This window comes from Aythya fuligula, chromosome 13 (genome assembly GCF_009819795.1).
Source record: "Aythya fuligula isolate bAytFul2 chromosome 13, bAytFul2.pri, whole genome shotgun sequence".
Lineage (NCBI taxonomy): Eukaryota > Metazoa > Chordata > Aves > Anseriformes > Anatidae > Aythya > Aythya fuligula.
This window is the reverse complement of record NC_045571.1, coordinates 5,275,367-5,301,591: the sequence shown is the minus strand read 5'-3', so window position 1 is coordinate 5,301,591 and position 26,225 is coordinate 5,275,367. Positions and strand designations below refer to the sequence as shown.

The window sequence follows — 26,225 nt, the reverse complement described above, 5'->3', positions numbered from 1 at the left end:
GCGTGCTGCTGTACCTGCAGGCTGGGCAGGGGCTCCTGCTGCCAGGTGCACGCTGCAAAAATGTGCGAGCTGCCTTGGGGCTGGTCCTTCGGAGCAGCACCGGGAGGCTGAAACGTCCGTGGAGACGTAGACAGAAAGGGGCAGAAGTCGCGATTCTCTTGCTGCTTCTTTCACCTAAATACGCCGCAGTGAGCGTACCCTCATGAAAAAGATAATTTCCTGATGCTGGAGAGCTTAACATCTGTTTCCTCCCATTTTTTTTTTTTCAGTGTTAGAACACGGTAGCGGAAGAACCGGTGGGATTTTCTTTCCTCTTTCTCTTTTGTATAGCGAGAGGCGCTGCATGCTGGGGCTTCATACGCTCTCCGAGAGCAGACAGGTTTTTCTCAAGGGCTGTATGATCGTTTGTTCTCTATTTTCTCTCCTTCCTGCCTCCCCCTGCCCCTCCTGGAGAGGAGCGGATACACCGAAGCCCAGGCAGGACTTCCTTAGCTCAGCCGTGCCTTCTGGCAGGCTGCGCCGCGTGCCCTCTCCCTGTCACCCCCCTTCCCCGGCAAACAATGGCCAAAGGCTCCTTCTTGTTTGTGATTTTATATCCCGCAGAGGAAGAGCCCAGTGGAAACTCGTGTCCTCAGGGGCCCTCGGTGCATTCCAGCTCCGGCTGCCGCCTTGCCGGAGCGCCGCTGGCGCCTCTGCTGCGCCGTCCCCAGCCCGGCAGCACCGCGGGATGGGTGGCCAGTGGGTTTCGAAGCAAATTTAGCTCGAAACACCAGTTTTTGGTGTCTTTTTTTTCTAGATGGGGGACAGCTTTACAGCACTGAACAGTAAAACCAAAAACAAACACCCCCCCCTTCTGCTAGTTGACAAGTAACTGTTATGATCTGGTGTTTGCATTTACTAAGAACAAGCACGTCAGAAGATTGCCCACAAAAATCGTTGGTTCCTGCATGAAGGCTTGTGACAGCCCCGATTGCTCAGGCCCAATTCAGAGTCCTGTAAATCCCTGCGAAGTGTCAGCCTCACTGGGCATGTGGTGTTATTTCTGCTCTTGTATTCCTCTGCTAAATTACGCTGAAATGGAAGAAAATTGCTGTTCCTCCCACCTGTATCATGCAAGAAAAGCCCTTGTTGCCAAGGAAATGTTGTGCGATCAGGACCGAGGCACAAAGCACTGAGTTCTTCCTTAGAGATTTGGGTAATGCAAAAAAAAAAAAAAAATCAAATAATTTGGAAGGGTGTCATGGCTACAGATGTTAGAGTAACACCTGGTACTGTTTGCAAGGGATTTTATGCACATCTAACGCATCTGTCAGCCTCGGTTAGCTGGAGATGAAGGTGAGGTTGGCGATGAAGGTGTGCTGGGTTTGTGGTGAGAAGAACAACAGGGCCTGCTGCACAGGGCTGGGTTTTTGAACCCCCCTCCCGACTCCTGTAGGCTGGAGCAGCTTCCAGCATCTGGTTGATTGCTGTGGCTGAAGTCTCATGTGCAGAGAGCTGCAGCTTAGCTGCTACCTTGCTGTACAGCCTGACATCTGCCCCTGCTGAAAAGTAAAAAAAGGCCAGGGGGCTGACGAACCATTTCGGTTTTCCAGCTGACACGCACCATCAAAAATACGTCCAAAATGCTGTCTTCTAAACCTCCTTTCCCTGTGCCCCAGAAAGATGTGTAAGAGCGAATCGGGTGCTTCTGCATCCGTTCTCCATACTCAGATTTTATTTGTCGTTAAGGGCCGTAATGCTGCCAAGCCTGTGTGCTTTTTCAAAAATAATAATACTAAAAAAAAAACACCTATTTTTAATTTTAAAGTCACCCTTGTGCCCTGCCTTTCTAGGTTTTGTTGCTTCTCTGGGGAGGGGCCACTCAGTCTGTCTCCTGCTAATGCCTCTCGTGGGAAATGGCCTCTCTCCTCTTTGCTAGCATCCCTCCAAAGGCTTCGTAGAGAAGCCTGTTTCTTTTGAATCTTCTCCCCTCATGCAAGATCCACCCAGCCAAAACCAGTAAAGTATAAAACTGGAAAGGGGAAAAATAGGGACCTTGTGTCATTCTGGTCTTTTGCTGCCATGTATGTTTGGCCACACAACTTGAAACTCCTCAAACGTGGGGTTTGTGGCTGAGATGCTGTTTTATTTCAGCACTGCACAAGTCTGGGTACCAGGTGATTTCCCACGAAGCAGGCACTTCCCAAGCCACGCTTAATACAAGCTCTTATCACAACAATCCTCCAATTTCCAGCTGGTTACATGGTTAGCATGCCGCTGACATGACAAAATCGTGCTGTGGCTCCTCAGACCAGGGGTGTGATTTTTAGTGTTGTAATGAGGATAGTTCACGGACGGTTCATATTATAACAATCTTAATGTTGTTTTCCAGCCAGGTGTTTCCAACAGATTGATTAGTAACAAACTCAAAAGCATGTGTGCTGGATTTCTTCCTTACAAAGTGGTCTTCTTGATTAAGTAGTTTCTTAGTTATCCATCCTTTCAGTATCTTTAAGACCTGGGTCATCTTTGCCCTTGCCTTGAAATACCTATTTAACATCTTTTTTCATGAAACAAAGTTAATGAAACAAAACTAACTAGTTACTGGCATCATAATTCCCCCCTTTGAGACTTATGTAGTTTATATTAGGTTAGTCTCACCTATCCATCAACCTGGTGCAGCACCTACCTATAGGTGCACCCTGTGAGTAGGTACATGCAAACAAAGCACGTTATCAACCATATTGATAGGACTAAAATTTTCTTCGTCCATCATTTCAGATCTAGAAGCCAAGAAGACAACCACTGCAAGAGTTCAGAAAGCCCATTAGGGAAGCTGTCCGTTCCAAAGGGGTGTTCTGGCTTCAGGGATTCAAAACCACTTCTTGTTTTCTTTTGCCCCCTGGCTTTCTGGCTACACTCAACCAACAAAATGCTTTAACGCATTTAATGCTTTTTACCCCCTGATTTTCTAACTTAAGGAAGCTTACACCTTTACACAGAAAATCTCTATCTCTCTCTATATAACGCAGATCACACTAATAGAGATACACTTCAATTTATACCATCTCAGACTAGACATTTATAGTCCATTAACTCTGTTGGTTTTCAATTTCAAAGGCTCTGTTATTCCAGTTTTGCACAGCTGTGGAGGAGCAGCTTTCACTTGGCTGTAACAAATCCACAGGTCCATCCCCCTAAGCTTCACAGCAATATTTGACCTTAACAGCACCAGGTATGGTCCTCAGTTAGGGGTATGCTTCTCAGTTAGGGGTCTTCCCTCCAGGTTCAGGTAAAGCTAATCTCCAGAAGAGGAGTGAACTGGTGCAGGTAATGGGATTGGTGCTGTTACTAGGAGGTATCTGTGGATAAGACTCAAAGTTTTTGCTAAGAAGGAAAGAAAATCTGTAAGTGCTTGGTTCACAGTTACATGCATCTGATCAGGCTTCCCAGCCAAATTCCCAGCAGAAGGCTTCCCGTGCAGTATTTCAAATGGGCTTGCTTTTTCCTGTGCCCTGGGAGTTACCCAAAGCCTGAGTAACACTGTTGGTAAAACCTGCATCCACTTAACATTGTCTCCTGGCACAGTTTCCTTATTTGTCCTACCAAAGTTTGATTCATTTTTTCTACCTTGCCCCTAGACTGTGGCCTCCACGGGGTGTGTAACCCCGGGATTACTTCTTCCAGCAGAACCTTACTGCTTTGGTGTCCCCATTGTCCCTGAGCAGTTACCCACCACCCAATCGAATCTTTAACACAGTTTATAAATTCAGCCAGTTTAATTTCCTTGTTGTATTTTCTGAGGTACTTATCGATTCCTTCCTGGTAGGTCATAGATTTATAGTTCCACCTACAGCTGCTCGTATGGCTGCCTCATCTGCTTTTCCATCTCCTCCTGCAGTGCCTGAATTGCCGCTCTGATGCGCTTTATAACGTATCACTGCTACTTCCTTGGGCTTCTGGACCCCTTCAAGTAGTTTCACAAGCTCATTCCCACTTTTAATTGGGATGCCTTGTGAGACAACAGTCCCTCCCCTCTCCTCTAAGGCTCCTGTGAAGGCTACTAATAAAGCATTCTGTGCAGAGGTATTGGATGTCACCAAGTTAAAATAACTAGAGGTAGGAACATCAGCTGGTGCTAGTAATTAGTTAATTTTAATGGCATCAGTAACTAGTTAAAATCAACTAATTCACTAATTAAAACTGGAGGAAAATGCAGAGTTTTTGTGTTGTCGGGTCTGTGTCTCTGGGGCTGTTCCCTTTCTTGGCCCTACTCTTGCTTCCCTGTGTTGTCCTGAGAGTGGGACTGGGAACTGGGGGAATTCAACCCTGACGGGTACCTGGCACACAGGTCTGTGTGCTGCACAGGTAGACAGCAAGCCCAGGGCCACATCATGAAGCTGTAGCAGTGAGACAGGGCAGGTGTACACCACGGGAAAGGAAGGCTTATTATCTGCATGCGTAGGAGTCCAAATTCCCTCAGAGAGCTTGGAGTGGTTACCATTGCTGTTGTATATGGGGTACTTGTGGGTTTCATCCTGTTCACTTAGGCTGAAACTCACTTGATGGGAACGTGTTTTTGTGTAGCGTTGAGTGGTGGCCAAGCAGCTTTCATTTAGCAGTCCAGTTCCATCGAGGGATTCCCATGCTGGTGCCGTAGCTGTAGTAGGAAAACCTGGCTTGAATATTCCATGAGGTTTTTTGCTTTTGAATTTATTTCAGAATTACATGATTTCCAGGAAGAGGCTCCTCCTGGCTTTTCTTTGAATGTGCCTGCCTTAAGAGAGTGAACTCAGTGGGAGAGCATTGTCGGTTCCTGGCAGATGGGGTGGGGGGACAGGACAGTGACACGCACAGGGACACTTCACTGTAATTTCCTCTTTCTCTCTCTGTCATGTACTCCGATGTGTTGAGAGTAGTGGCAATTTGCAAGACCTACATGTGCTTTATGGTGTTCTGTGTGCACTTTGTGGTAACTTTATTAATGCAGGAAGTTTATTCTGATCACTAAATCTTCAGGCACTTAAATCAGCTTTGAGTTGCTCTATACTTTATCCGGTTTGGGAGCAAAATTCAATCTCATTGAAATCAGTGGCAAAGCTACCACTGTTGCTGGGATAAGATTGGACTTGTGCTGCATTAACAAATATGTGTTTGGAAAAAAAAAAATGACAAAACTTTCTGATCCTAATTTTATTCCTTTGTTCTTTTTTTTAAGTCTTGTGAAGAAAACAGTCTAAAGACAATTCATGTGTGACCCCGACCGCAACTTATGAGCCAGAGCAATGGAATATATAGACAGCTACCTGGATACTGCTCCAGATTCAAGTAGATATGCAAACAGGATTTCCAAGGCTGAAGTGGGTGGAGAGAGTATCAAAATAGTGAAACAAGATCGTAATGAGCACGGCATCTATGGTTATGAAGTCCCCAATGAACAGAAAGAAGAACCCACGGATGAGAAGACCAAAGTCAAGAAGATCTGGAATTCTGTTAGGCAAAAGAAAGGACCCTCTCTTAATAAAACGAGACCCCAGTCCATGGTCATACTAGAGGATACCTCTAAGGCCTCAAAAGAAAAAAACTCACCCTTCGGGGATGGGGTGAAAAAGCCAGCAAGCTCCACGATGCCTAATAATATAGATTTCAGAGGATTCGGAGAAAAGGCTGCTTGTGCCACCAAGAAGCAGGACAATTCAGCCAACTTGCAAAGGACATTCTTCAAGGGGATTAAGAAAATGGGTAAAAATCAGAGGCTCTCTCGCTACTCAGGTTCAACAGCCATTGAGTTGAAAGACGTTGATGCCAATGAAACTAAATGTCTCAGGGATATTATTGTCCCCAGTGAAGAGGATTGTACTAACTACCATAAAATACGAGCTAGGAAGAGCAAGTCTTTGAATTTTGAAAACTTTATTAAGAGTCATTCAGATACAGAAGGGGAAAATGAAAAGAGGGGTACTGTGCCCCCACGGGAGAGCAGCAGAAGAAGAAGCTTTCAGCTCTTCAGATATACGAAAGAAAATTCATTAACTGGCAAAGGTGATTTAAAGCTTCCAGATGAAAGAGTTGAAACCAATTTCCAGAACTTAGGAAATAAAACTTACCATTCCACTTCTTTGTACTTTGATATGAAACATGAAGAGATTTTTAGCCAGCAGAAGAAATCAATCCCCGTATCCAGAGCCCCTTGCTTTCTGGGAGTTAAGAAGTTATTCACCAGTGTGGCCAAAGCAACTCGGAAGCTGCGAGGCTCCTCAAAATTGTTTTCACCTGATGAAGAAAGGTCTTGGAGGAGTTTCCAAAGCAGGAGACAGGATGCCACCTCCCAGAGAGAGGACTTGGATATGGAGAATGAGAGTGCAAGAGCTTCCACCAGGGTGGGAGCACATCTGCAGTCCCCAGATTTAGGCACGTTCAATAATCAGGGCTGTGAGAGCTCAGCATGTAAGAAGATCGTGCAGCATTGCACAGCCACAGAAATGTCTCAAGACCTTGGCTCCTCTGTCCTGGACAGCGAGCATGATTGCTTTAACAAAACACTGGGTTCTTCCTTTGGGCCAGAACCGCCTGTCTCCCAGCTGCCAGAGCTCTCAGGTGACTCTGTCACTGTGCTAAATGCTGAAGAAACCTCTAAGGATGTAACTGAAACTCCACAGGCAGATTTGATGAAAGGACTTGAGGACTTGCTCCGCCCTGTGGAGCACGAACTCTTGGAGAGGCACTCTAAATTACAAATGGACAATGAACCACAGTCTGAAGATCTTGCTGTGAAAAATCTGGATCCTGAGGAGCTGGGCCTTTCTCCAGCTGTTAGTGGTGACTTTTCTGTAGTGAACACCAAGGCGCTGATCCACCTGCCACAGGGGATTCTGCCTGAACTTGAAGCTGACGATGTGACTTGTGCTTCGGTAGTTTCTGAAGAGGTGGCTTCATCTGCAGCTGCTGCAGAGGAGCTTTTGAAGACGGAAGTGGATATGCAAGACTCGAGAAATCCTGACTTGCCTTTGCAGGACATGTCTAGAGACGATGTGAAGATTCAAGACCTGGTCAGTACTCCGGAGAAAGTACAGGATGTGGGCATAGACGGGCCACGTTCTGAAGATCTTCCTGTGAATAATCTGGATCCTGAGGAGCTGGGCCTTTCTCCAGCTGTTAGTGGTGACTTTTCTGTAGTGAACACCAAGGCGCTGATCCACCTGCCACAGGGGATTCTGCCTGAACTTGAAGCTGACGATGTGACTTGTGCTTCGGTAGTTTCTGAAGAGGTGGCTTCATCTGCAGCTGCTGCAGAGGAGCTTTTGAAGACGGAAGTGGATATGCAAGACTCGAGAAATCCTGACTTGCCTTTGCAGGACATGTCTAGAGACGATGTGAAGATTCAAGACCTGGTCAGTACTCCGGAGAAAGTACAGGATGTGGGCATAGACGGGCCACGTTCTGAAGATCTTCCTGTGAATAATCTGGATCCTGAGGAGCTGGGCCTTTCTCCAGCTGTTAGTGGTGACTTTTCTGTAGTGAACACCAAGGCGCTGATCCACCTGCCACAGGGGATTCTGCCTGAACTTGAAGCTGACGATGTGACTTGTGCTTCGGTAGTTTCTGAAGAGGTGGCTTCATCTGCAGCTGCTGCAGAGGAGCTTTTGAAGACGGAAGTGGATATGCAAGACTCGAGAAATCCTGACTTGCCTTTGCAGGACATGTCTAGAGACGATGTGAAGATTCAAGACCTGGTCAGTACTCCGGAGAAAGTACAGGATGTGGGCATAGACGGGCCACGTTCTGAAGATCTTGCTGTGAAAAATCTGGATCCTGAGGAGCTGGGCCTTTCTCCAGCTGTTAGTGGTGACTTTTCTGTAGTGAACACCAAGGCGCTGATCCACCTGCCACAGGGGATTCTGCCTGAACTTGAAGCTGACGATGTGACTTGTGCTTCGGTAGTTTCTGAAGAGGTGGCTTCATCTGCAGCTGCTGCAGAGGAGCTTTTGAAGACGGAAGTGGATATGCAAGACTCGAGAAATCCTGACTTGCCTTTGCAGGACATGTCTAGAGACGATGTGAAGATTCAAGACCTGGTCAGTACTCCGGAGAAAGTACAGGATGTGGGCATAGACGGGCCACGTTCTGAAGATCTTCCTGTGAATAATCTGGATCCTGAGGAGCTGTGCCTTTCTCCAGCTGCTAATGGTGATTTTTCTGTAGAGGCTTGTTCCAAATATGCTGCAGGTGAACAACTGGTTGTCATGCCTGCTGATCTCAGCGTGAAGAAGCACAGAGGAAGTTCAGCTGCAGAACAAAACGCCGTAATGCTTCATGACAAAGAATACTTTCACTGCGTTGACTACTGCCCTTCATTGTATATGACCTCCGGACTGTGCAAGGAAGGAGAGGTATTAGTAAACTTTTAATAACGTTTTCCATAAGACCATATTGTTACTACACTACTTACAAAGATGGTTTGCACCTGAAACCAGTTTTATATCTTGGAATTTTCAGTTAATTAGACCATCATACAAATGATGACAGTACATACACAGCATTTATATCAGTCTTAAAGGAGGCATCTGCCTGGTATTTGCCTGGGCTGTTAGTGTTAATCTCTAGAGCTGCTCCACTTATGACTCTTCGGCCATTTCGTATCAATGCCTTTAGAAGCGGGCTGTAACAGATGTTCATATATTTCTAGGCACTAACTTTAAATTTTCTTTCTCTCTGCATTTTGTTCATTTGAAGTAGAAATCTGCAACAAGAGTGCTTGCTTTTGGCAAATTTAGAACTTTTAAGTCTGGAGCGAACAAATGGCATTCCTCAATTGCACTACGGTCCTTGTGTTTTCTTACCTAAAGGAGTAGTATTGGTGGTGGCAGCTGATTTTTATTAGGTGATGCGTGTTACACTGCCACATCTAGAATGTCATGCAAAGTCCTGGCATGTAGTGTAAGAACAGAAAAGAAATTTGGACCATATCTTGTAGAGCTCATCGTTTCCCTGGAAGATCTAAATGAGCTCTCCCTTCTCCAAGCCTGTCAGAAGCTATGTGGCCTCAATGAATTGGTGCTGAGCCTGTGGCAGAAAGGCTTGCTTAGGAGCTGGGTGTGTGATTTGAGTAAAATGCTTTCCTAATGTGACTAAGTGCTGACTTAGGGTCCGGTCAGAGCTGCCTTGCCTCTGCTTCTACACAAAATGACAGCAGTGGTAAATACCTAGCCCAAAGTGAAAGGTCGGTAATGGTGGTGGCTCTAATTACGGCAGTGTATTCCCATTTGTTAAAAACGAGTCTTTTAAAGCCGAATTGTCATATCGTTGACGTGGACATCACATTTTGGACTAGGTTCTGGGTATTACAAATCTGTATTGTCCAGCTTGGTGATGCTAGGAAGCCTCTTAAGTCCCATGGATAGGGGAGTCATATGTGAAAAGGCCTCCTGAAGTCAGCAGGAGATCACAGCAAAAAGATCCCATCAGCTGGTTTCCCTTGGTCGACTAGATGGGTGATCTTATAAAAGAAAAATTAGTCAAACAGGACCTACCCCTCATTACCCTTACCCATGTTGGCTGGGACCAATGACTGCATTGTCCCCATTAACTTCAAGGATCATCTTCTCCGTAATTTTACCGGGCACTGATGTGAGACTGACAGGCCTGTAATTGCTAGGGTCTTCCTTCTTGGTACAACATTTGCCCGCTTCCAGTCTACTGGGACCTCTCCAGATTGGGGAACTTTTGTCTTCTGTGTAGCAGGAGACACTCGTGCTGTGGCAGGCCCGTGAGTCTGTCTCAGGGCGGGCAGAGTATGCCTCCACCAGTCGATTTCTCTCTCTGACTCCCTGATGCTCCTCAGCCTATTCACCTCCTCCCAAAGCTCCACCACCAGGCCGAGAAAGTCTTCAAGCACCCACAGCACAGCTCCCAACACTGACAGGAGACTCGGGCACACCCTGCAGCCCAAGATCTGGATGGCCGTGTGTTTCCCTAAGCCCTCCAGCTGGGTAGCCACGTCGGTGACTGTGGCTGGAGAGGCTGCAGGAGATGCAGAGGCCTGGTGGATACCATGGCCGGGCTCTTCACAAGCAGGCCCTGGTGACTCCCTCGGCTGCCTTGAGTGGCCTTGATGCTGGAAAAAAAGCCCTGCCCGCCTCGATCCCCTGCTCTGCTGCAGAATGTGTCTGCCCCGGAGCCGATCGCCTCAGCGAGAGGCCTCGAGTGCCTTCAAGAAGCCTGTCCTTGGGCAGGGTTTGTGGGGGATTTGATACCTGCTTTGCGAATGGCACGAGGAACAGTTGCAAAATAGGCACCTGGCTTTTTCGTAAGACATCCATTTAGGATTTGTAGGAACTCAAGGTTTCTCTGAAACATGGTTTTGGCTCATTGCCAGTAGAGAGGTTCCCCTTGGCCGCCTCGGGGGCGCGCACGGGCACCGAGCGCCGCAGAGCAGCTCCCTTGCCTTTCCCCTCTTGCAGTGAGGGCGCAGGAGGCTTTTCTCTGCAGTCTTACTCTGCCCTCTGCTGTCTATTTGTGAAATACGGCTTTATCTTTTTAAGGAAGAAAACGCCTTATCTTTATCCCTAGGATTTTGATTTTTACCCGCAGGAGGTGTACAGTCTGCATCTGACTGCTGGCTGTTGTTTCCCCATGGGGAAATGTCCCTGTTTGGTTCTGAGGTGCCATTTTCTGGGGGAATTATGGTTGCTGGAAGAGTGCAAACGAGCTAACCCATCGGGATGCCGTGAAGGTGCTCCCCGCTGCGGAGCGTGCTGATGCTAAGCAGCCCGTACCGGTGGCCTGTGAGCAGGGCTTTTAGGGGGTTTTGTGATTTCTGGGCAAGAAGCAGCTGCACATTGCATTGCCATACATGGGGCAATGTGAAACTCGACCTGTGTGATGGGTCTAACTGGAGGCAGAGGGTTCCTGGTTGTGCACATACTAGAAGATGTGTTGGTAGTTTTGCCTTACTGATCGCTGAGGCACTGGGGGCAAACCCGGAGGTCTTGGATCCTCCCACAGCTTTGGTTTGCTTTCGAGCAGTTGCCACAAATGTCTTTTTGCAAGAGGAAGATGGAGCAACTTTCTTTTTCTGTGCTTGATGGGACTCTGCAAGCTCTGTGCAGCAAGTTCCCGTCGTGACCTGTATCTGGAGATGGTCTGTCTCTGTCTCTCTGCCACAGAACGTTTTGGGAGCTGCTGCAGAAGTGTGCCTGATGAGGTGACTTGTCTTCTCCCTCCCTGCTCTGTCGAGTGACACTAACCAGGAAAATGTGTATTTCTGAGGGGTATCTTCAGAGCTCTCCTTGTCTCCTGGTTATCGCCAGTAAGCTGTTGTCTCAGCCTACTGCTGCTAGCTGTGCTTATGAAAGAAACACAAATTAAGAAATAGTGCTTTACTTTCTAAATCCTCCTGCTGCCAAAGGAGCACTATACCCAAATCTGTAGCAAGGCATGATTTAGTTGCAGAATGCAGATTCTGTGTATTTATGGCCTTTAATACGGTTATGTCTGACAGTCATCTTATTTTTAGAAGAGACAAAAACTCTGAGCTGTTCAGATTTTCCTGTTTGTAATAGCCACGAGGTGCTAGCAAAATCTTGAATTACAGCCTCTATTTAGTGCTATCTGTGGTGGGGTAGGGTGTTGTGGTGTTTTTTTTTTTTTTATTTTTGGAAACATTTTTAGCAGTGTCAGGGAAAGGCAGGTCGAGTCTGCAAAGCCGATGGGATTTTCATGTATATAGAACCAGACGCTTAACACGTGAATGACTGCAATTTCTACGTTTTCTTAAAATACTTCTCAGGTCTTACCTTCCTCTAGCTCCCAGCCTTGCAGGTTATCTCCTGCCACTGTTGGTACCATCACAGTGCTGATATGAACAGGGACTCGTGGGCATTGCTGGCCTCTGTGCCAAAGGGACTGGGTGCAGAACTTCCCCGTGTGGGAGGTTTCCTTTGGCTTTCTCCTCCTCCCCCTGTTACCCAGTCAAGAGAAGCGTCCTAGAGCACTGGACATGGTGCAGAGAATGGGAAACGCTCCTGAGAGGAACACAAAGGGCTGGCTGCCTTGGTGTGGCTGAAGCGTGGCCCAAAGCCGATGGTGCGTGGCGGATTTGGTAGGGAGCAAGGCCAGGCCAGCGTCAGGCCGTCAGCTGCATCTCCCCAGCCACGAGGGAAGCCACCACGAGAAGACGTAGGGTGGGTAGGAAGTATCTGAAAATTAGCTGTGCTTGTAAGGAGGCTCGATTTTACAGATACTGGGTTGCACGAAGGTCAGTGCGTTTGTATTCGACCTTTGTTAGCAGCTGAGCGATGCCAGGCTCAGCTTTTGAAGGAGGACAGCCTGCAGGTCCGAGCTGCTCTTTCGCAGTTACATATTCCACCAAAGTAATTAAAATCCACGTATACGAAGAGTCCTTTCTCCCTCCAGAAGGCTCCCTCTGCCCTGCTGATGACTCCAACAGCACAGTGATAACAGCTCTGGTTATTCACCTCCTGTCCTCTTCGTAGGCCATCTGCAGGCTTCTGCTTATGGAGCCGGGAGAAGACCTTACATGACCTTTGGCAGTGCCTGGAAGGGAGAGTTTTGTTAAGATTTGGGGGAATTAAGAAAGTGACATCCTGTTACTAATTTAATTCGCTCTTACAGATGTAATTCACAACAGATCTTATTGTCAGCAGGACACCTGAGTGTTGCAGGAATTGTTCTTGATGGGTATCCCAGCTTTATTCGAAAAACTTGTGACTTTTATTTCTGTAGTAGGACAGGCAGATCCCATTACTGTTCTGCTGGACAGGCACGCAGATGAGCAGGTTGTTCTAAAGCTCACCATTGCAAATTCGTTGCTCTACCCTATGTGCTTTAAGTGGTGGAGGTGTTTCTGCAAAGCTCTCTCTCTTGTCCCATTTTCCACTTCTTATTGCTGAGCATGGCCATACGTGGAGGTCAGTGGTAGGTGATGGGGCACAGTTAGCTGTCATCTGGCAAAAAAAAACCCTGATGGGAAGAGTCTCTTTTGCTGCTCTAGGCCACCAAAGGGTGCCTCTCATAGCTCCGTTCAGAAGTGCCAATTGAAGCAAATCTCCAGCTGTTGAGTCCCCACCCTCCTCTGGATGCACTAACGGGCCTGAATGACCCTGAGCAGCCTCACCTGGGGCCTCCACCCCACACACCCATGGGCTCAGGAGCCCATTTAAGTCCAGCCCTGGGTGCTTAGTCCTTCATTTAGCCCTGTAGCATGTGTGCTGGTCTTTAGCACAGCCACAGTTGTGTCGTAGGCATCCACAGACTGTGCTGGGCTCAATGCCCACCTGGGGCCTGACTTCCTAGCTCAACCTTGGAGCTGTCTCACTGGGGCTGATCTGCAAGCTGCCTACCTGCTTTGACACCACAAACGCACCTGATGATCTGGAGGCTGTCTGGCCCTGGTCACCCTCTGATGCAGATGTCTTCATCATGCGTTACTCTCAGAAGTGCCTTGGGGACTCAGTGCCGCTGGAAATTGTTGGGACTTGAGTATCATGAGCTGTGTTCAAGGTAGGGAGCCCTGTGCAGGGAGAATTCGGGCAGCCCAGCACCGCAGCCAGCAGGACTTAATCTTTCAGTAAAAAAACATGACAAAGGTACAGACTGCAGTGAGGAAAGTCTAAGGTGTGTGTCACTGTCTTGAAAAAAAAAAGTATTATTAAATGTGTGCTTAATTCCGAGTTTAACACATTGGTAAAATTTTTCTCTGACCCTTTTCTTGCCAGATGGTGTCTTCTACTTCTCAACTGTCCGTGCAAATGCCTTCCAACAATGTCGCTATGGAGAGACCTTCCTCCAGTTCCCTGATCCAGAACATCATCAGGGAGATGGAGGAGGCAGAGAGGATGTTTGACAAACCACGCTGTGAGTAGCTTTGCAGTGCTTTTCCTCCTGACTTTGTCTGTTTATCCCATGCATCCTGCAGAGTCAGCCAAGGCTACAATGGGTTGAAAAAACTCACAAATGTGGCTTGTATCCACTCCTGTTACAACCCTAAAGCCTGGTGAGAAGGCTCTGATAGCCATGTGCTGTAGAGTTTCTTTTCTTTTTCCTTGTATTTTTAAAGTCTTTGAACACACTGCCTATAACCTGGTTATGAGAAAATGAGCAGTTTGGTGCATAAAGTGTAAAAGTTGTTCACAGACTTCTGTGCAAGTTTTAATTTGGTAGTTTCTTCTTAGCTTTCTGTCCTGTTAGCAGGTTCTGTTGTGAGTGCTCGCCATTTGGAGGTGGCGAGTGGTGATGGATGCTGAGGTTGCAACTCAGGTGTGATGTTTGTTTGGAACAGCAAGAAATGATTTTTTTTTCCTTCTGGGTACTCTTGCTGATCAGGTAGAGAATCTCGTGAGCCAAAGACTGAGATGAGCTCTCCTCTGCAGCACTTGATTAATGTAATTATAATTTGTCCTGCTCAAAACAACACTACAGAAAGCATGACAGTGTATTTGCTGGAAGCGTCTTGTTTTGGCAGGTAAACAGGCAGATAGCTGAATAGGTGACAAGATTTTGTGTACCTCTAGTTAAAAAGCCTGATAATTACAGTAAGAAAATTATTTCTTGAAGGGATACTGCTAACACTAAGAATCCTGTGCTTTAGCAATGGGCAAGTACGGGAGCGCTGCCAGACTGTGCTGGCATGGCTTGGGAGCACCCAGGGGATCCGAGCAGTTAATGGATGGTGGCAGCACATCAGGGTGAAGGAGAGCTGGAAGGGAAAAGGCAAAGCGGCGCCTCTTTAATTGATGGCTCTTCTGTAGGGGCGCAGGGAGCAGCACAAGCATCTCTCCAAATGTGATGGTTACGGTGCTTGCACATTGCTCCCGAGTGCTACTACGTCGGCGCCTTTCTTCTGGAGCCTGCCCGCAGCCTCTTGCTGTAACCGGCACTTGCACTGCAGCTTGATTTCCTGCGAGTCCAGAAAGTGAAACGCATGCTGCTAAAAATAACAGCAGGGTGCCTACGTCAGCATTGCATTTAGGAAATAGGTCTCAGCGCCATCTCTCTCCCAGCAACGCTGGAAGAAAATCAGGATTGCTGCCCACCCAGCCGTGTCAGGGCTGAGGCAGGGTCCCAGCTCTGCTCTGCTCTGTGCTGCTGTCCTGGGCCGATCAGAGCCCCCACCGATGTGATTTGAGAGCAGAGAGCTTGCAATAAGCATTCAGGGAGCATATGCTTTGGCCATGTGAGGTAAAGGTGACCCAAATCGCAGGAGCAGAGGTCCTGGGCTGTGCATCACCACTTCCCTAAAGCCTAGCACCTTTTTTACCCTTTGCTGTCTGGTTTCAAAGCCCTCGGGACTGACACAGTCTGGAACTCGTGCTGAGGTGAGAGGTGCATCCAGGGGATGGGAACACCCGTGGCAGCATATATGCACGTACATCTACCCCGTGCACTGCCCCAACCCTGTGCACCTGCTGGCAGGAGCTGGTGCTGGCAGCGGGGGCTCCAGCTCCTTCCTCCCAGCATCTGTCACCCCAGCGTTGGGGAAGGGTTTGAGGTCTAACCTTGCCAGATGTGGGAGGGAAAACCCAGTCTTGCACAGAATGACAGCTTTACCCCCAAAAAGAGAAGGATAGGATGGGGAGCTGAAAATCTGGGATGATTAGAAAAGTAGAGCTGACTTTTGAAAGGTGAATCGCCAGCCCCCCTCCAGCATTTGCCTCTTCTTTACAAGCTGTTTTGTGCTTGGGTATGTACCATCTGTAAGGCCAAGCTGGGATTTGGTGTAAATGGTATAAATTGCTTAAGGCTAGATCAGGATTGCATCTGTAAAGGATTGGCCTGAAATATTTAGGATGAGAAGCAGACATTGCTTTGAAAAACAGCTTTTATGGACTGTTGTATTGTTGTTTTCTGCATGGATTCAAGAAGCTGTATCTTTTTCAAGATATTGCATCATGTGGACCACAACGGTTGTAAAGCTGGGATTTCTGCAGAGGTATTGTTAGCAGTTATGACCCAAAGAACGATTTCATTTCTAATATCAGTGCATGAAGATGAGGCTCTTGTGCTGCCGGGAGAGCATTCTGGCTTCACACCCAGCCTGTCTGACCCCACCTGCTTACACCACCTCTTAATTTGGCTCTCAGCTCTTAGTTTGTGCCTGCATTTTTGTAGTATCCAAGCTGCACTATTTTTCTTGTATCCCAAGAGCACTGAATAAAGCACCTAAATATACTCTCTGCTCTCTTTTTCTAAAGAAGAGGTTGAATGAGTCTCTTGCAAACAATTTTGTTTCTTTCATTTAAAAGAACAGCCTCCGCCCCCAGCCTGAGCTAAAGCACACCATTTATCTTTTGTCATTTTTTTTTCCCCCTGTAGATTTGAAACGGAGAATTGCTGAGAATGATCTGCCTTCAAAGACTGTGGAGGTGTACAAGAACAGTAACAGTAGACGTCGATGGACCTTATTCAGGCATGGAACTGTGAAGCTGAAGTATTCGGTAAGGTGTTCGTTGAACTATGCCTCTGCCTGCTTCAGGGATGTTATATACCTACTGCATCTTTAACCTTGGAAACTAACAACCTGCTTTACTTACAGCTTCCTGAATCTGCGGCTCCTTCAGCCACTGCTGAGCTTTTTTTTAATTTCTATTAGAGTTGTATTATAGCAATATTAATATTTATTATATGCATATATAATATTTATAGAATATCTATTATAGCAATACAAGAATAAGTGCATTAACCTTTCCCACCAGCCTAGCTTCCCTCCAATGTAAATCAGAGGCTTTATAGTCTGATGGAGGCACTGGGCCTCCCACTTCTTTGGCTGAATGTTCCTTGCAGGTAGAGGGAACTGTGATGTTTCAAAACTGCTTATAGGTTTGCTCTGTGGTCTTCATGATATATTTTCCCCCCTGTTTTGCCACATGTCCTTTGGATTTGTTACTGCTCCCAGCACCGTCTCTGTGACAGATTGACTTGACTGATTCTTTTCAAAGTGTTTTGCAAATACAGGCACAATCCACTTTGTTTTTTTTTAAATTTATTTTTTTGTTAATGTTGCTGCTGGCTGAGGAAGTAAAAGCTGTTGTGGGCCTGGGGTTGTCCATGTCTTTCTCCGGAAGCTGAAAAAAAATCAGGAAAAAATAGCAAAAAGTTGTAACGTTTGTGTGATGTGCTTCCTTGTTTCTGAGTGGGGTTTTTTATTGGTGTCATGCTGAATGTTTGACATCTGGAGGCCTTGGTTATTCTATGGGAATTGATATCACTTGGTGTCATTGGGATTGGTATCACTTGTGTCTGACTTCACTGGTTCCCAACATATAAAACTCTGGATAGTGCAAAACAAAAGAATTGCTGGCTGGCATCTAGTGCAGTGCACGGAAAGTTCTCCAGTGAATAGGGCCAAAAAGGTTTCGCCTTTGTTGTTCCTCTAGGCAGTGGGACCGACTTCTCTGGCCAGCTTGTGTTGGGTGTTTCATGGCTTCCAGGGATTGGAATACCTCTGGTATTTCAGTCCTTTATGGCTTTCTGGAATGCCACCTTACATCACCTCTCCTGATTTTAGTAGGCTGAGACACAAGGTAGAGGGCAACAGACAAGGAGATCATTCCTTCCTTTTCTCTCACTTCTGTTTGGGTCCTTCCCCGTTTCTGAAACACAACTGCTTCTTTCAACTTGAAAATGTTATTCTGGTTATAGGGTTGTTGAACATCTAAGCTCCTGGAAGGATCCAAATCTAGTAGGGCTGTTTGTCCTCTGGGCAGAATAAAGAAGGGCAACAATAATATTCCTGTGGAGTTGCTGTTACAGCAATAAATTGCCCTGCCAGCCCTATCTTGGAATATCATCAGGTGTGTTACAGACATTTCTGTGTTCAGGACCCAGTGCTAACTAGTGCGTGGGTATGTTTGGTCTACCTTAAAAGCATCTAACACTTTCTTTATCCGTTAAGAGGAGCCGTATGTTTTGCAGCCTTTGTAGTCATCCTTCAGGACCTGCTCAGAAACCAATGTGCTATTCTGCTTTGTCACGATATTGCTACCACCAGACGTATTTCTGACAGAGAATTGAGCCTGACATTAGAGCATCCTTTCAAATGCAGCTGAGAATTAAAACTCACAACACTCCAAAAATACTGCTGAAGTTTGGGAAGGGGTAGCTAGGAAACTTGACCTCTCTGGTGGCGATGCCTAGGGAGGATGTGGAGCTGGAAAGGCAAAGGAGCTTCTCATGAGCACACAGACCCGTGTGTGATGTTTGGCTCAGACACAGGTGTGCTGAAGACCCCATGCATCGCTGGGACAGAGAATTGGTTTTGGGTGCTGATTGGGATGAGTTCGGGGACGTGTTTGGTGCTGCCATTAGGCAGCTTGTTGCTAAGCCTGAATTACAGTGGACAGGCAGGTGTGCAACCTGTGCTGGGGTGTATAAATCAGAGTTACCATGTTAAGCACTGCTGGAGTAGGATGTATAAATGTGGTTACAATAGCAGTGCTGGAAAATTCATCCTTCGCCTCTGCCCCACGTTGAGTGAAGATGCATGGGTCTGTAAATCAGCACTTTGCCAGAAAGAAATTTCTTCTTTGCCAAGATTTATAAATTTGAGATAAGATTTGTGAGCTTGGGTATCTCTTACTGGGTGCATTCATTGACAGCTGAAGACCAGTCAGGTGGCAGAGCTAGTACAGAAAGATTTATACTTCCAAACCAGAGGCCAGGCTTCTGGAGAAACTGCTCGATTTCCATTTTGGTTGGGAAAGTGTGAGGTGGAGACAGCAAGAGGGGACTGCCAAAGCATTAGGCTTGTCTTAGGAGCATCAGTGCCATCTTGGTCCTTGGAGAGGTGCGGGTGGGTGTGCAAAAAGAGCACTGGTATCACCACATGTCATGCAAAATGCAGAGTTGTTGTTGAGCAGCTGCCTTGTGAACCCCAGGAGGCTGCTTATTCCTTGTGTAAAGCCCAGGTTTTGGTTTAAGAAAAAATAAATAAATGTATAAATATATTTTCATTTCTCTTCTAATTTCAAGCAGCAGGGAAAAGAATAAATGAGGTCAAACTGAGTCTTTTAAAAGCTTTCGGTATTTGTTAAGTAAGCTTTTTTGCTTTATATGCAAAGCATTTTGGTTTGGTGCTCTGGTTGCTTGGAGCCTTTGCTTTGCTGGGAGCACTTTGACACAATCAAGACCAACTTGCATGGGACCTTGAGGTGCCCAAGAAATCGGCAGACTTTGCTGCAGCAGGAAACAGAAATGCCAAAAAGTACTCCCCAAAGGCTGTCCTAGCTCTGACTGGGCCCTTGGCATCTATCACACCTTGGTGATTAGCAAAGCCGATGGCAAACATTCCCGTTCTCTGCTGCTTTTCCCCTTTGTGTCTTGTGAGCTCTTGTACAAGGGACAGTAGCCCAAATTTATGTGCTGGAGGAAGCCAGAGTGAGATTACTTTGAATGGAAACTTTGCATCAGAGCCAGCTTCTTCGACACCCCCTGTGCTAACGAGAGGCTGTGCCTGTCCTGTCCTTAGTGCTCTCCCCAACTCATCAGCTGTTTTTAGAGGCTGCCTTTGCAGTGATGGTGGATGTGTGAGCCACCTGCACCAGTCCTTAGCTGCCCAAAGCTAATTCCCCACAGGCACGTTTGTGAGGAATGGGAAGTCCAAGCAATGTGCAGCCTGCAAGAGGTCGGAGCAAAGGGAAGGTTGGTTTGGGTTCTCGTGCTCACCCTGTGCTGCAATGAGCAGGGAATGCTGCTTGGTATTCCGCACCAGCTCTTCTGCTTTCTATTTTTATCTCCTGGCATAATGCTGAGTGAGCAATTTGTTCGGTGGGGTTATTATTATTATTATTTTTTTCCTCTCTTTGAAATGTGTCCTGCACCATGTTTCTCTTGGCTCGCTACTTTGGGGAGGAAGGGGTTGTGGAAGGGATCACAGACTGCTGCATTCTGCTACGTGAGCTGGATGTAATCGTAGTCATTTCTCAGCCCTTCTGTCCACATGAATAGGCTGATGGAAGAGCACAGTCCCGTGGCTTTCCGGGTGCTAATTAGTTGAAATATCAGCGCGTTGATGATGAGAGGTTTATATGCACATAAGGAGGGCTGCCAGGAAAATGCAGCCTCTTTTAATTTCCCTTCCTTCATTTTAAACATTCAGTACTTCTGCTGCCAGGGTGTGCCTGATCTGTGTGTTTTCTGGGGTTTGTTTTATATCGTGATAAACCTATTCTGCTGTACTTAACGGTGCTCTGAAATCTTTGTTTTTTATGTTACTTTCCTCCTGGAAGCCACTCTTAGGCATTTGTGAATGCTTTTACCAGTTCTGAAAACCTGTCCGTGCCTAATTGTTAAAGAAAAAGATGGAAAAAAAAAAAAAAAAGACTTGATCATTCAAGGTGGACACAGCAGTTCGGACCAAGCCGGCAGGTCCCGGTGCCCCTGTCCCGGCGCCTTGTGACTCGCTGGCGAATGCTTCCCGTGTGTCTGCGTGAAGCACGCCCGGCAAGGAGCTCTGCATTAGTGGGATTTGCAGCAGTGGGCAGCCTTTTAAGCACCTGAGGTCTGATGCATCTAATCCGATTGAGTGTTTGAACTGCTCAGAGCCCAGGGAGCATTGAAGGGACGTGGATAGTCTCCGGTGAACCCTAGGTCATCCCTAAACCCATTTGTGCCCACTTTGTGTGGATGCTCCGTGCTTTGGACTTGCTTTCTGGTGGCTGTGATGGAATATTAGTGCAAAACACACTTTAAGGTTCCTACCACCAGAAGTGAGCAGTTCTTATAAACTTACCATGCTCTGGTTATTTTGTCTTGCTTAGCAGAAACGTGCTTATTCAGAGCTGTGTTTCTGTACGGAGCAGCGCTGGGGGAACACGAGCCTTGCTTCCTTCGGTGTTACCCCAACAGCACCATAGCCCAGGTGTTTCCCCACCAACCTGGGGACAGACAGGGCTTGGGTGATGAATCCTTACAGGAAGGAGAAGCTTGACAAGCAGGAACACTGAGCTTTGGGTCGTGGGTTTCTGTTCTAGGTAGCACAAGAGAGAGACTTGAAGTTCCAGGCTTAGAAGAGGTCTCTCAGCTGCTCAGAGATTACACATAAGCCTGTTCAGAAGAATCTCATCTTCCAGTTTGTGATAATCTTTAGAGTGCAAATGAACCTCGGGGTTCATTTTCTGTGCCACTGCAGGTGGTAGGTGCTGCATCCTACGTGGTTTAAAATGTGTGTAGAACAGTGACTGTACATAATCGCCTCTTCTATAGTTCAAATTAAGCTCTCTGCCCTCATCTTAAATACCAGCCTGGAATTGATCCTTTTCTCCATTGCTCGGTAGTTCCACCTTGATTGCTCTGCTTCAACTCGTTACTCAGCTCTGTCACCGTCTTTCACTCTGGGATATGGTTTATACAAAAGAAGCTTTAAAGTAAACTCAATTAGTGTTGCATTGCTAAAACCTTAATGACATTTCGCTTGGCAGCTCAGTGTGGTTTGCCCTTCCCCAGTGCGCTATGTTCTCAATAAAGCAAAGTCCGTGGTAGGTGTAGCACGAAAAATCTCTGAGTAAATATTGGAACAAATGCTTCTGTAGTGCTTCCTAGGCTCTGGCTGCATTTGTGACTCAAGGCCACTGCAGTGTCACCAGCATGTAGCTGAAAAGGAGCTAAATTTGGGAGGGTGAAAGGCAAAAGCACAGTCATAGCTTCAGAGTCTCCTCTGTAGCTACAGAGATGTGGTTCTGCGATGCGCCATCACCCACGCAAAGTGCTGCTGAGGCCCCTGGTCACTGGGTAGGGGAGTACATCCAGTGAAATGCTTCCATAAAAACCCCGACACAGCACGCCTGGACACAGCCTTGTGGTGCTTTGACTGACACGTGAAGGTCGGGGGCTTTGTGAGGAGGGTGCAGGTGCTTTGGCTGGATTTTGCTCTGCGTTTTTAAGTCACGAAGCCGAAGCAGATTTTGGTGATATGTTGCCGCCACACAGTACCAGTGGTAGCAGTAAAAGGTCTGGTTCTGTCCCTGGCTTTATCCTAGTGGTTTTAGACCTGAATTGAACCAACTCAGAGTATAAAATTAACAGGATGAGAAGCTGCACAGGGACCTTGGATATTACAGCACTGAAACCACGTGGTTTGCAACGAGCTCCTCGATGAATCAGGGGAAGCTTCACCTCTTAATGGACTGTACAGAATATAGAGAATAATTCCCCTAATACATCTCTTTCAATTTCTAATACGTAGGGAAATATATTATCCTGTTGTCCAAAAATGTTGAGAGATCAGTCTTATCTGAACAAGAACAGACATTTCGTGCTGGCTCCACCTGGTTTGATGGGGTCAGTGGTTGCGCTCCTACACGGCTGGAGAAAGGCTGGAAGCGTAGCTGGTTGCACTGTGGCTGCTGCCAGTATTGTGCACTTCGCCATCACAACACCACCAGGAATTGCTGCAAGCCAGAGAAGACCTGATATCCTGCACAGCTGGAGTGGGATGCCGGAGAAGCAGGTTGCTCCAGGAGAGATGAGTCAGTACTGACTGATTGCCCTTTCCTCGTCTTCTCATGCCAAAATGTACGCATCTGAAAGCAGAAATGCCTTCACCCCTGTTCTTTGTGTGAGGGGAACTCCTCGGTTCTCAGTCTCTTCACATGCTTCCAAATTTTTCGCTGTCTTTTGGCACCTAAGTGGGCTGCAGTCACGTAGTGGCCTCGACTGGCCCTAGAAAGAAGGGAAACGGCGAGAAAAAGGTAAATGGAAGCTTTTCCAGGACTTCGCTACAGCAGTGAAGCTCTCAGGTCTCTTGGCGATGCTGTCTGTGTTCTTGGAGTCCCAGGGCAATGCTGACAAGAAGCTGAGTGCTGGGATTGCCTTTGTCTTGGTGGTGTTGGCTCCAGATGTGCCGGCGCGTGGGCCACTGCTGGCTCGAGCAACTTCGGGAGGCTTCTGCTGCAGCAGGACAGAGCCGGGCTCTGCACTGTGAGGCTTTCAGCTCCACAGCACCTCCATGAAATGGTTAAGAAGCGAATGCAGTCTTTTCCAAACGTGTAGGGTGTTTTTTGTCTCTGTCAGAACAGTGTCTGTCAGGTGTTTTCCCCGTAATCGCACCGCGTGGTGCTTGCTGAGCGATTCCCCGCGGAAATCCAGCACAGCACAGTTGGCCGGCTGCCGTCAGCGAGGCTCCCAGGACGAGGGGTTTTGGAGCAGGGTAAGAAGGAGGCTCCCCGGCTCCTCCCGTCCCTGGCAGCTCGGTGATTTGCGGTGAGAAATCCCCTCCTCGGGATGGGGAGGGAGAGCTCTTCCCCCTCGGCTCTCCGTGCCCTCCCCTTGCTGCGGCGGGGTGCTGGAGGGGCTCGAGCTGCGTGTTGCTCGTTCGATTAGCCCGGGCAGGTTAGGAAGATGTCCAGTCCCACCTGTACGGTGTCCTGCAGGGATGAAGTTGTTACAGAGATGGATTTTGTCTGCTGCTGAAGAACCAGTGGCTGGATCTGTTGGCACACCTGGCTCATTTCCCTGCGTTCTTTATTAGGGCCACGTTTTTCTCTTGTAAGATATCTTACTTTCATTTTTAACACTAGCCAAATATCAAATATTCCTCAGGAGAGGTCTGTGATTACAGCTCAGTTTTGACAGCTGAGAACCATCCAACTGACGTATTTGCTTCATCTGAGATGCTATTTTCAGCTCTGCTGCTGGTTTCACCCTCAGTGACAGTCCGTTTGCCTTTCCTCTGGATGACATTTTGGGTTGAAGCGAGTTTGTTACAAGCCAGATCCACGGGAGGTCAGGCTGTATTGTTTTAAAACTCCATTGTGTAAAATGGTTATCTGCTTTTGTGAGGTTTTGCTGTTATTTTGATACTCTTTCAGCCAAAACAGAGCAGAATGAATCCCCTCATCCCAGATGGGCACCATTAAAGAATTTGGTCCATGTCCTTCTGAAGCATTTCACAAACCCTTCTGCAGAAAAAATCTTTCCTGCCACTTTATTCTATTTTATTTTTGGGTGGGGGGTGGGCTTAGGATAAAGGCAAACTAAACTTTACAAGCTCTTTTTGGGAACAGGGCCTTTTCCAGCGCTAATTTTGCAAACTATTAGAGCAGGAGATTGGGAGGTGGGAACCCAGTTATGCAAACAGAGCCACGTCACTCCCGGCCAGAAATAGCTTTGGTGCATGTGCACTAAGGTGGAAACGAAGGCCTTGGGTGTACGGACAGCAAACAGCGATGGGAGGGAGGCGGGAGGGGAAGCTGCAGCCTTTTGTTTAGAGTCTCCCAGGAGGTGTTTAGAGAAAGTGTGTTTTCCAGAGGAGCAGGGTATTACTGCTTGCAATTTCAGTGGGATCAGTTACTGCCTTTCTTGCACAAAAAGAGAACTAGGGTTTTTAGAGATGACAGTCTGTTCCCAGGGGTGTTAATCATTTTTAACAGCCACGTAGGACATGAAGAAAAACTGGAGAATAGTTCAAAATTGCACCTTTTGCCTTTTCTTTCTTTCCTTTTCTCCTTCTACCCAGTCCATGGCCAGCTCAATGCGTGCCCGTTTGCTCCTCCGCTCCTGTGTGGTTGTTGGTCAGCCTGGCAGCTCCTTGCTGCTGGAGGATTTTGTGAAAATTTCACATCGACTTGGCTTAAGTCTTCCTCTGTTTTCATTTCAGCCTCACCCAGCACTGCAACGCCCTAAATAATTCGGAGAATGCTCTCCCAGCTATTTGATGCATGCTCGTGAGCAAGCTGCCTTTCAGTTGTGCTGAGCGTTTGCAGCAGGGTTATGGCCCAGCATCCTTTAATTTGCTGCATGTTGCTTTCCACCAGGCTTAAAATAAACTTTATATATTTTTTTTTCCTTTCTCCTGTAGTATTGCTACGCTGAGATCTCCCTTCGCAGTGATGTGTTTAATTGCAGTATCTAGCCGTTAGGAGAACACAGTGCTTCTGGCCCAAGATACAGTTTTGAGTACATAAAGGAGATAAAATAGGAACTCCAGGATGGAAAATCCTGCTTGTAGGTGTGTAGATGAAGTTTCCATTGGATCAAAGCCTCCTTTTTTAATGAAGACTTGCAATTTCTTATCGTGCAATGCTTTTCTGGGATGAGCCGAGAGGGGCCTATAAAGCTGAGCAGAGGCTTGCCGACTCCTGTAATGGGCAAAGCGATTCCCATGCCCTGTTTATTACCTATTCCTCACAGGCTTTTTTTGTCTCAATTAAAAATCTTGTTCAAATTATTTCTGTAGTCATCCCGAACTGCAAGCACTTATCAGACTGTCTTCCTCACTGTGTTCATGTAGGAGCTCTCTCTTTCTGCCCCACTTCTTTCCAGAGGTACGTATGATTATGTTTTTTTCCTGCAAACATCCTCAAATGGAGATTTTACTGTTTGGTCTCTCCATTCCCACCCTCCAGTTCTGTCACGTGTGTGTGTCTGAGAAGCTAAGGCTTTGGTGACACGAACCTTTCAGCTGTTAGGACTGTTTGCCTCCTCCATCCCAGAGTGTTTTTCAAGCACGCCGCTGTTTAGGCTGCGCCAGTTGAATATTGTGGTGTCCTAAAATAGCTGACCCCAGGTAAAAATCGGCTCAGCTACTCAGAAAGGGGAAGTTAGTGCTGATTTGTTGGCCTGTCAGTTAAATAGGAGCACCAGGATACTCAGTACTTTATATTTTGTGTTGCGGTGACAGCAACATATCAGCTGTCTTGAACATAACTGCTCTTTTCTATATGTTGGTGGTTAATTAAAGTGTTCATACATCCTGCACTCTTCAGCATTAATTCTGAGATTTATTTTGAACCACTGCCAGGGGAATACATTGTTACGGCATCCTCTTTCCACATCTATTAGCAGGAAGAGGATAATTGAGGAAATCTCACGCAGATTTAATTGGGGACTGAGGGCAGGAGCAGGGAGGGGGGGAAACACAACGCAGAAGTAGGTCAGAAGTTTGGCGGCGGATAACTCTTGCTTGACACCGAGCGGTGGAGCCGAGTGGTGCTGTCATAGGCAGCCGTGGGCCTGCCGTGGATTTGGGGTTAACCCGAAGGAGCTGCCTCCCTCGTGGCTTGTGTAACGTGCTGCAGACCGGCCGGGCTCGGAGCATGGTGCGGCCGCCTCTGCGGGAGTTGCAAGGGCAGGCGACGATCCCCCGTGGCTTTGTGTGAAATGGGTAAGGAAACAGGGGGGCTGCGAGCAGCTCGGCCTGCGTTTGGGGCAGGCATAGCAGGATTTGAAGCTCGGGAAAGCAGGCACCGCGCTCCGTGTTGCAGCTGCTGGTGGCATGGGAGCGTGCTCTCCCT

At 47.3% G+C, this 26,225-nt stretch overlaps 1 protein-coding gene across 3 annotated transcripts in view; it reads left to right on the top strand.

The window, feature by feature from the left end:
* ARHGEF9 (Cdc42 guanine nucleotide exchange factor 9) overlaps positions 1-26,225 on the top strand; it is a 173,156-nt gene that overhangs the window by 8,198 nt on the left and 138,733 nt on the right. For all 3 annotated transcript variants that reach the window (XM_032196072.1, XM_032196073.1, XM_032196071.1), the window contains exons 2-4: positions 5,198-8,369; positions 13,716-13,854; positions 16,312-16,433. In XM_032196072.1, the coding sequence (XP_032051963.1) occupies positions 5,265-8,369; positions 13,716-13,854; positions 16,312-16,433 (3,366 nt within the window). In that variant the 5' untranslated portion in view covers positions 5,198-5,264. The remainder of the gene's footprint in view (positions 1-5,197; positions 8,370-13,715; positions 13,855-16,311; positions 16,434-26,225) is intronic.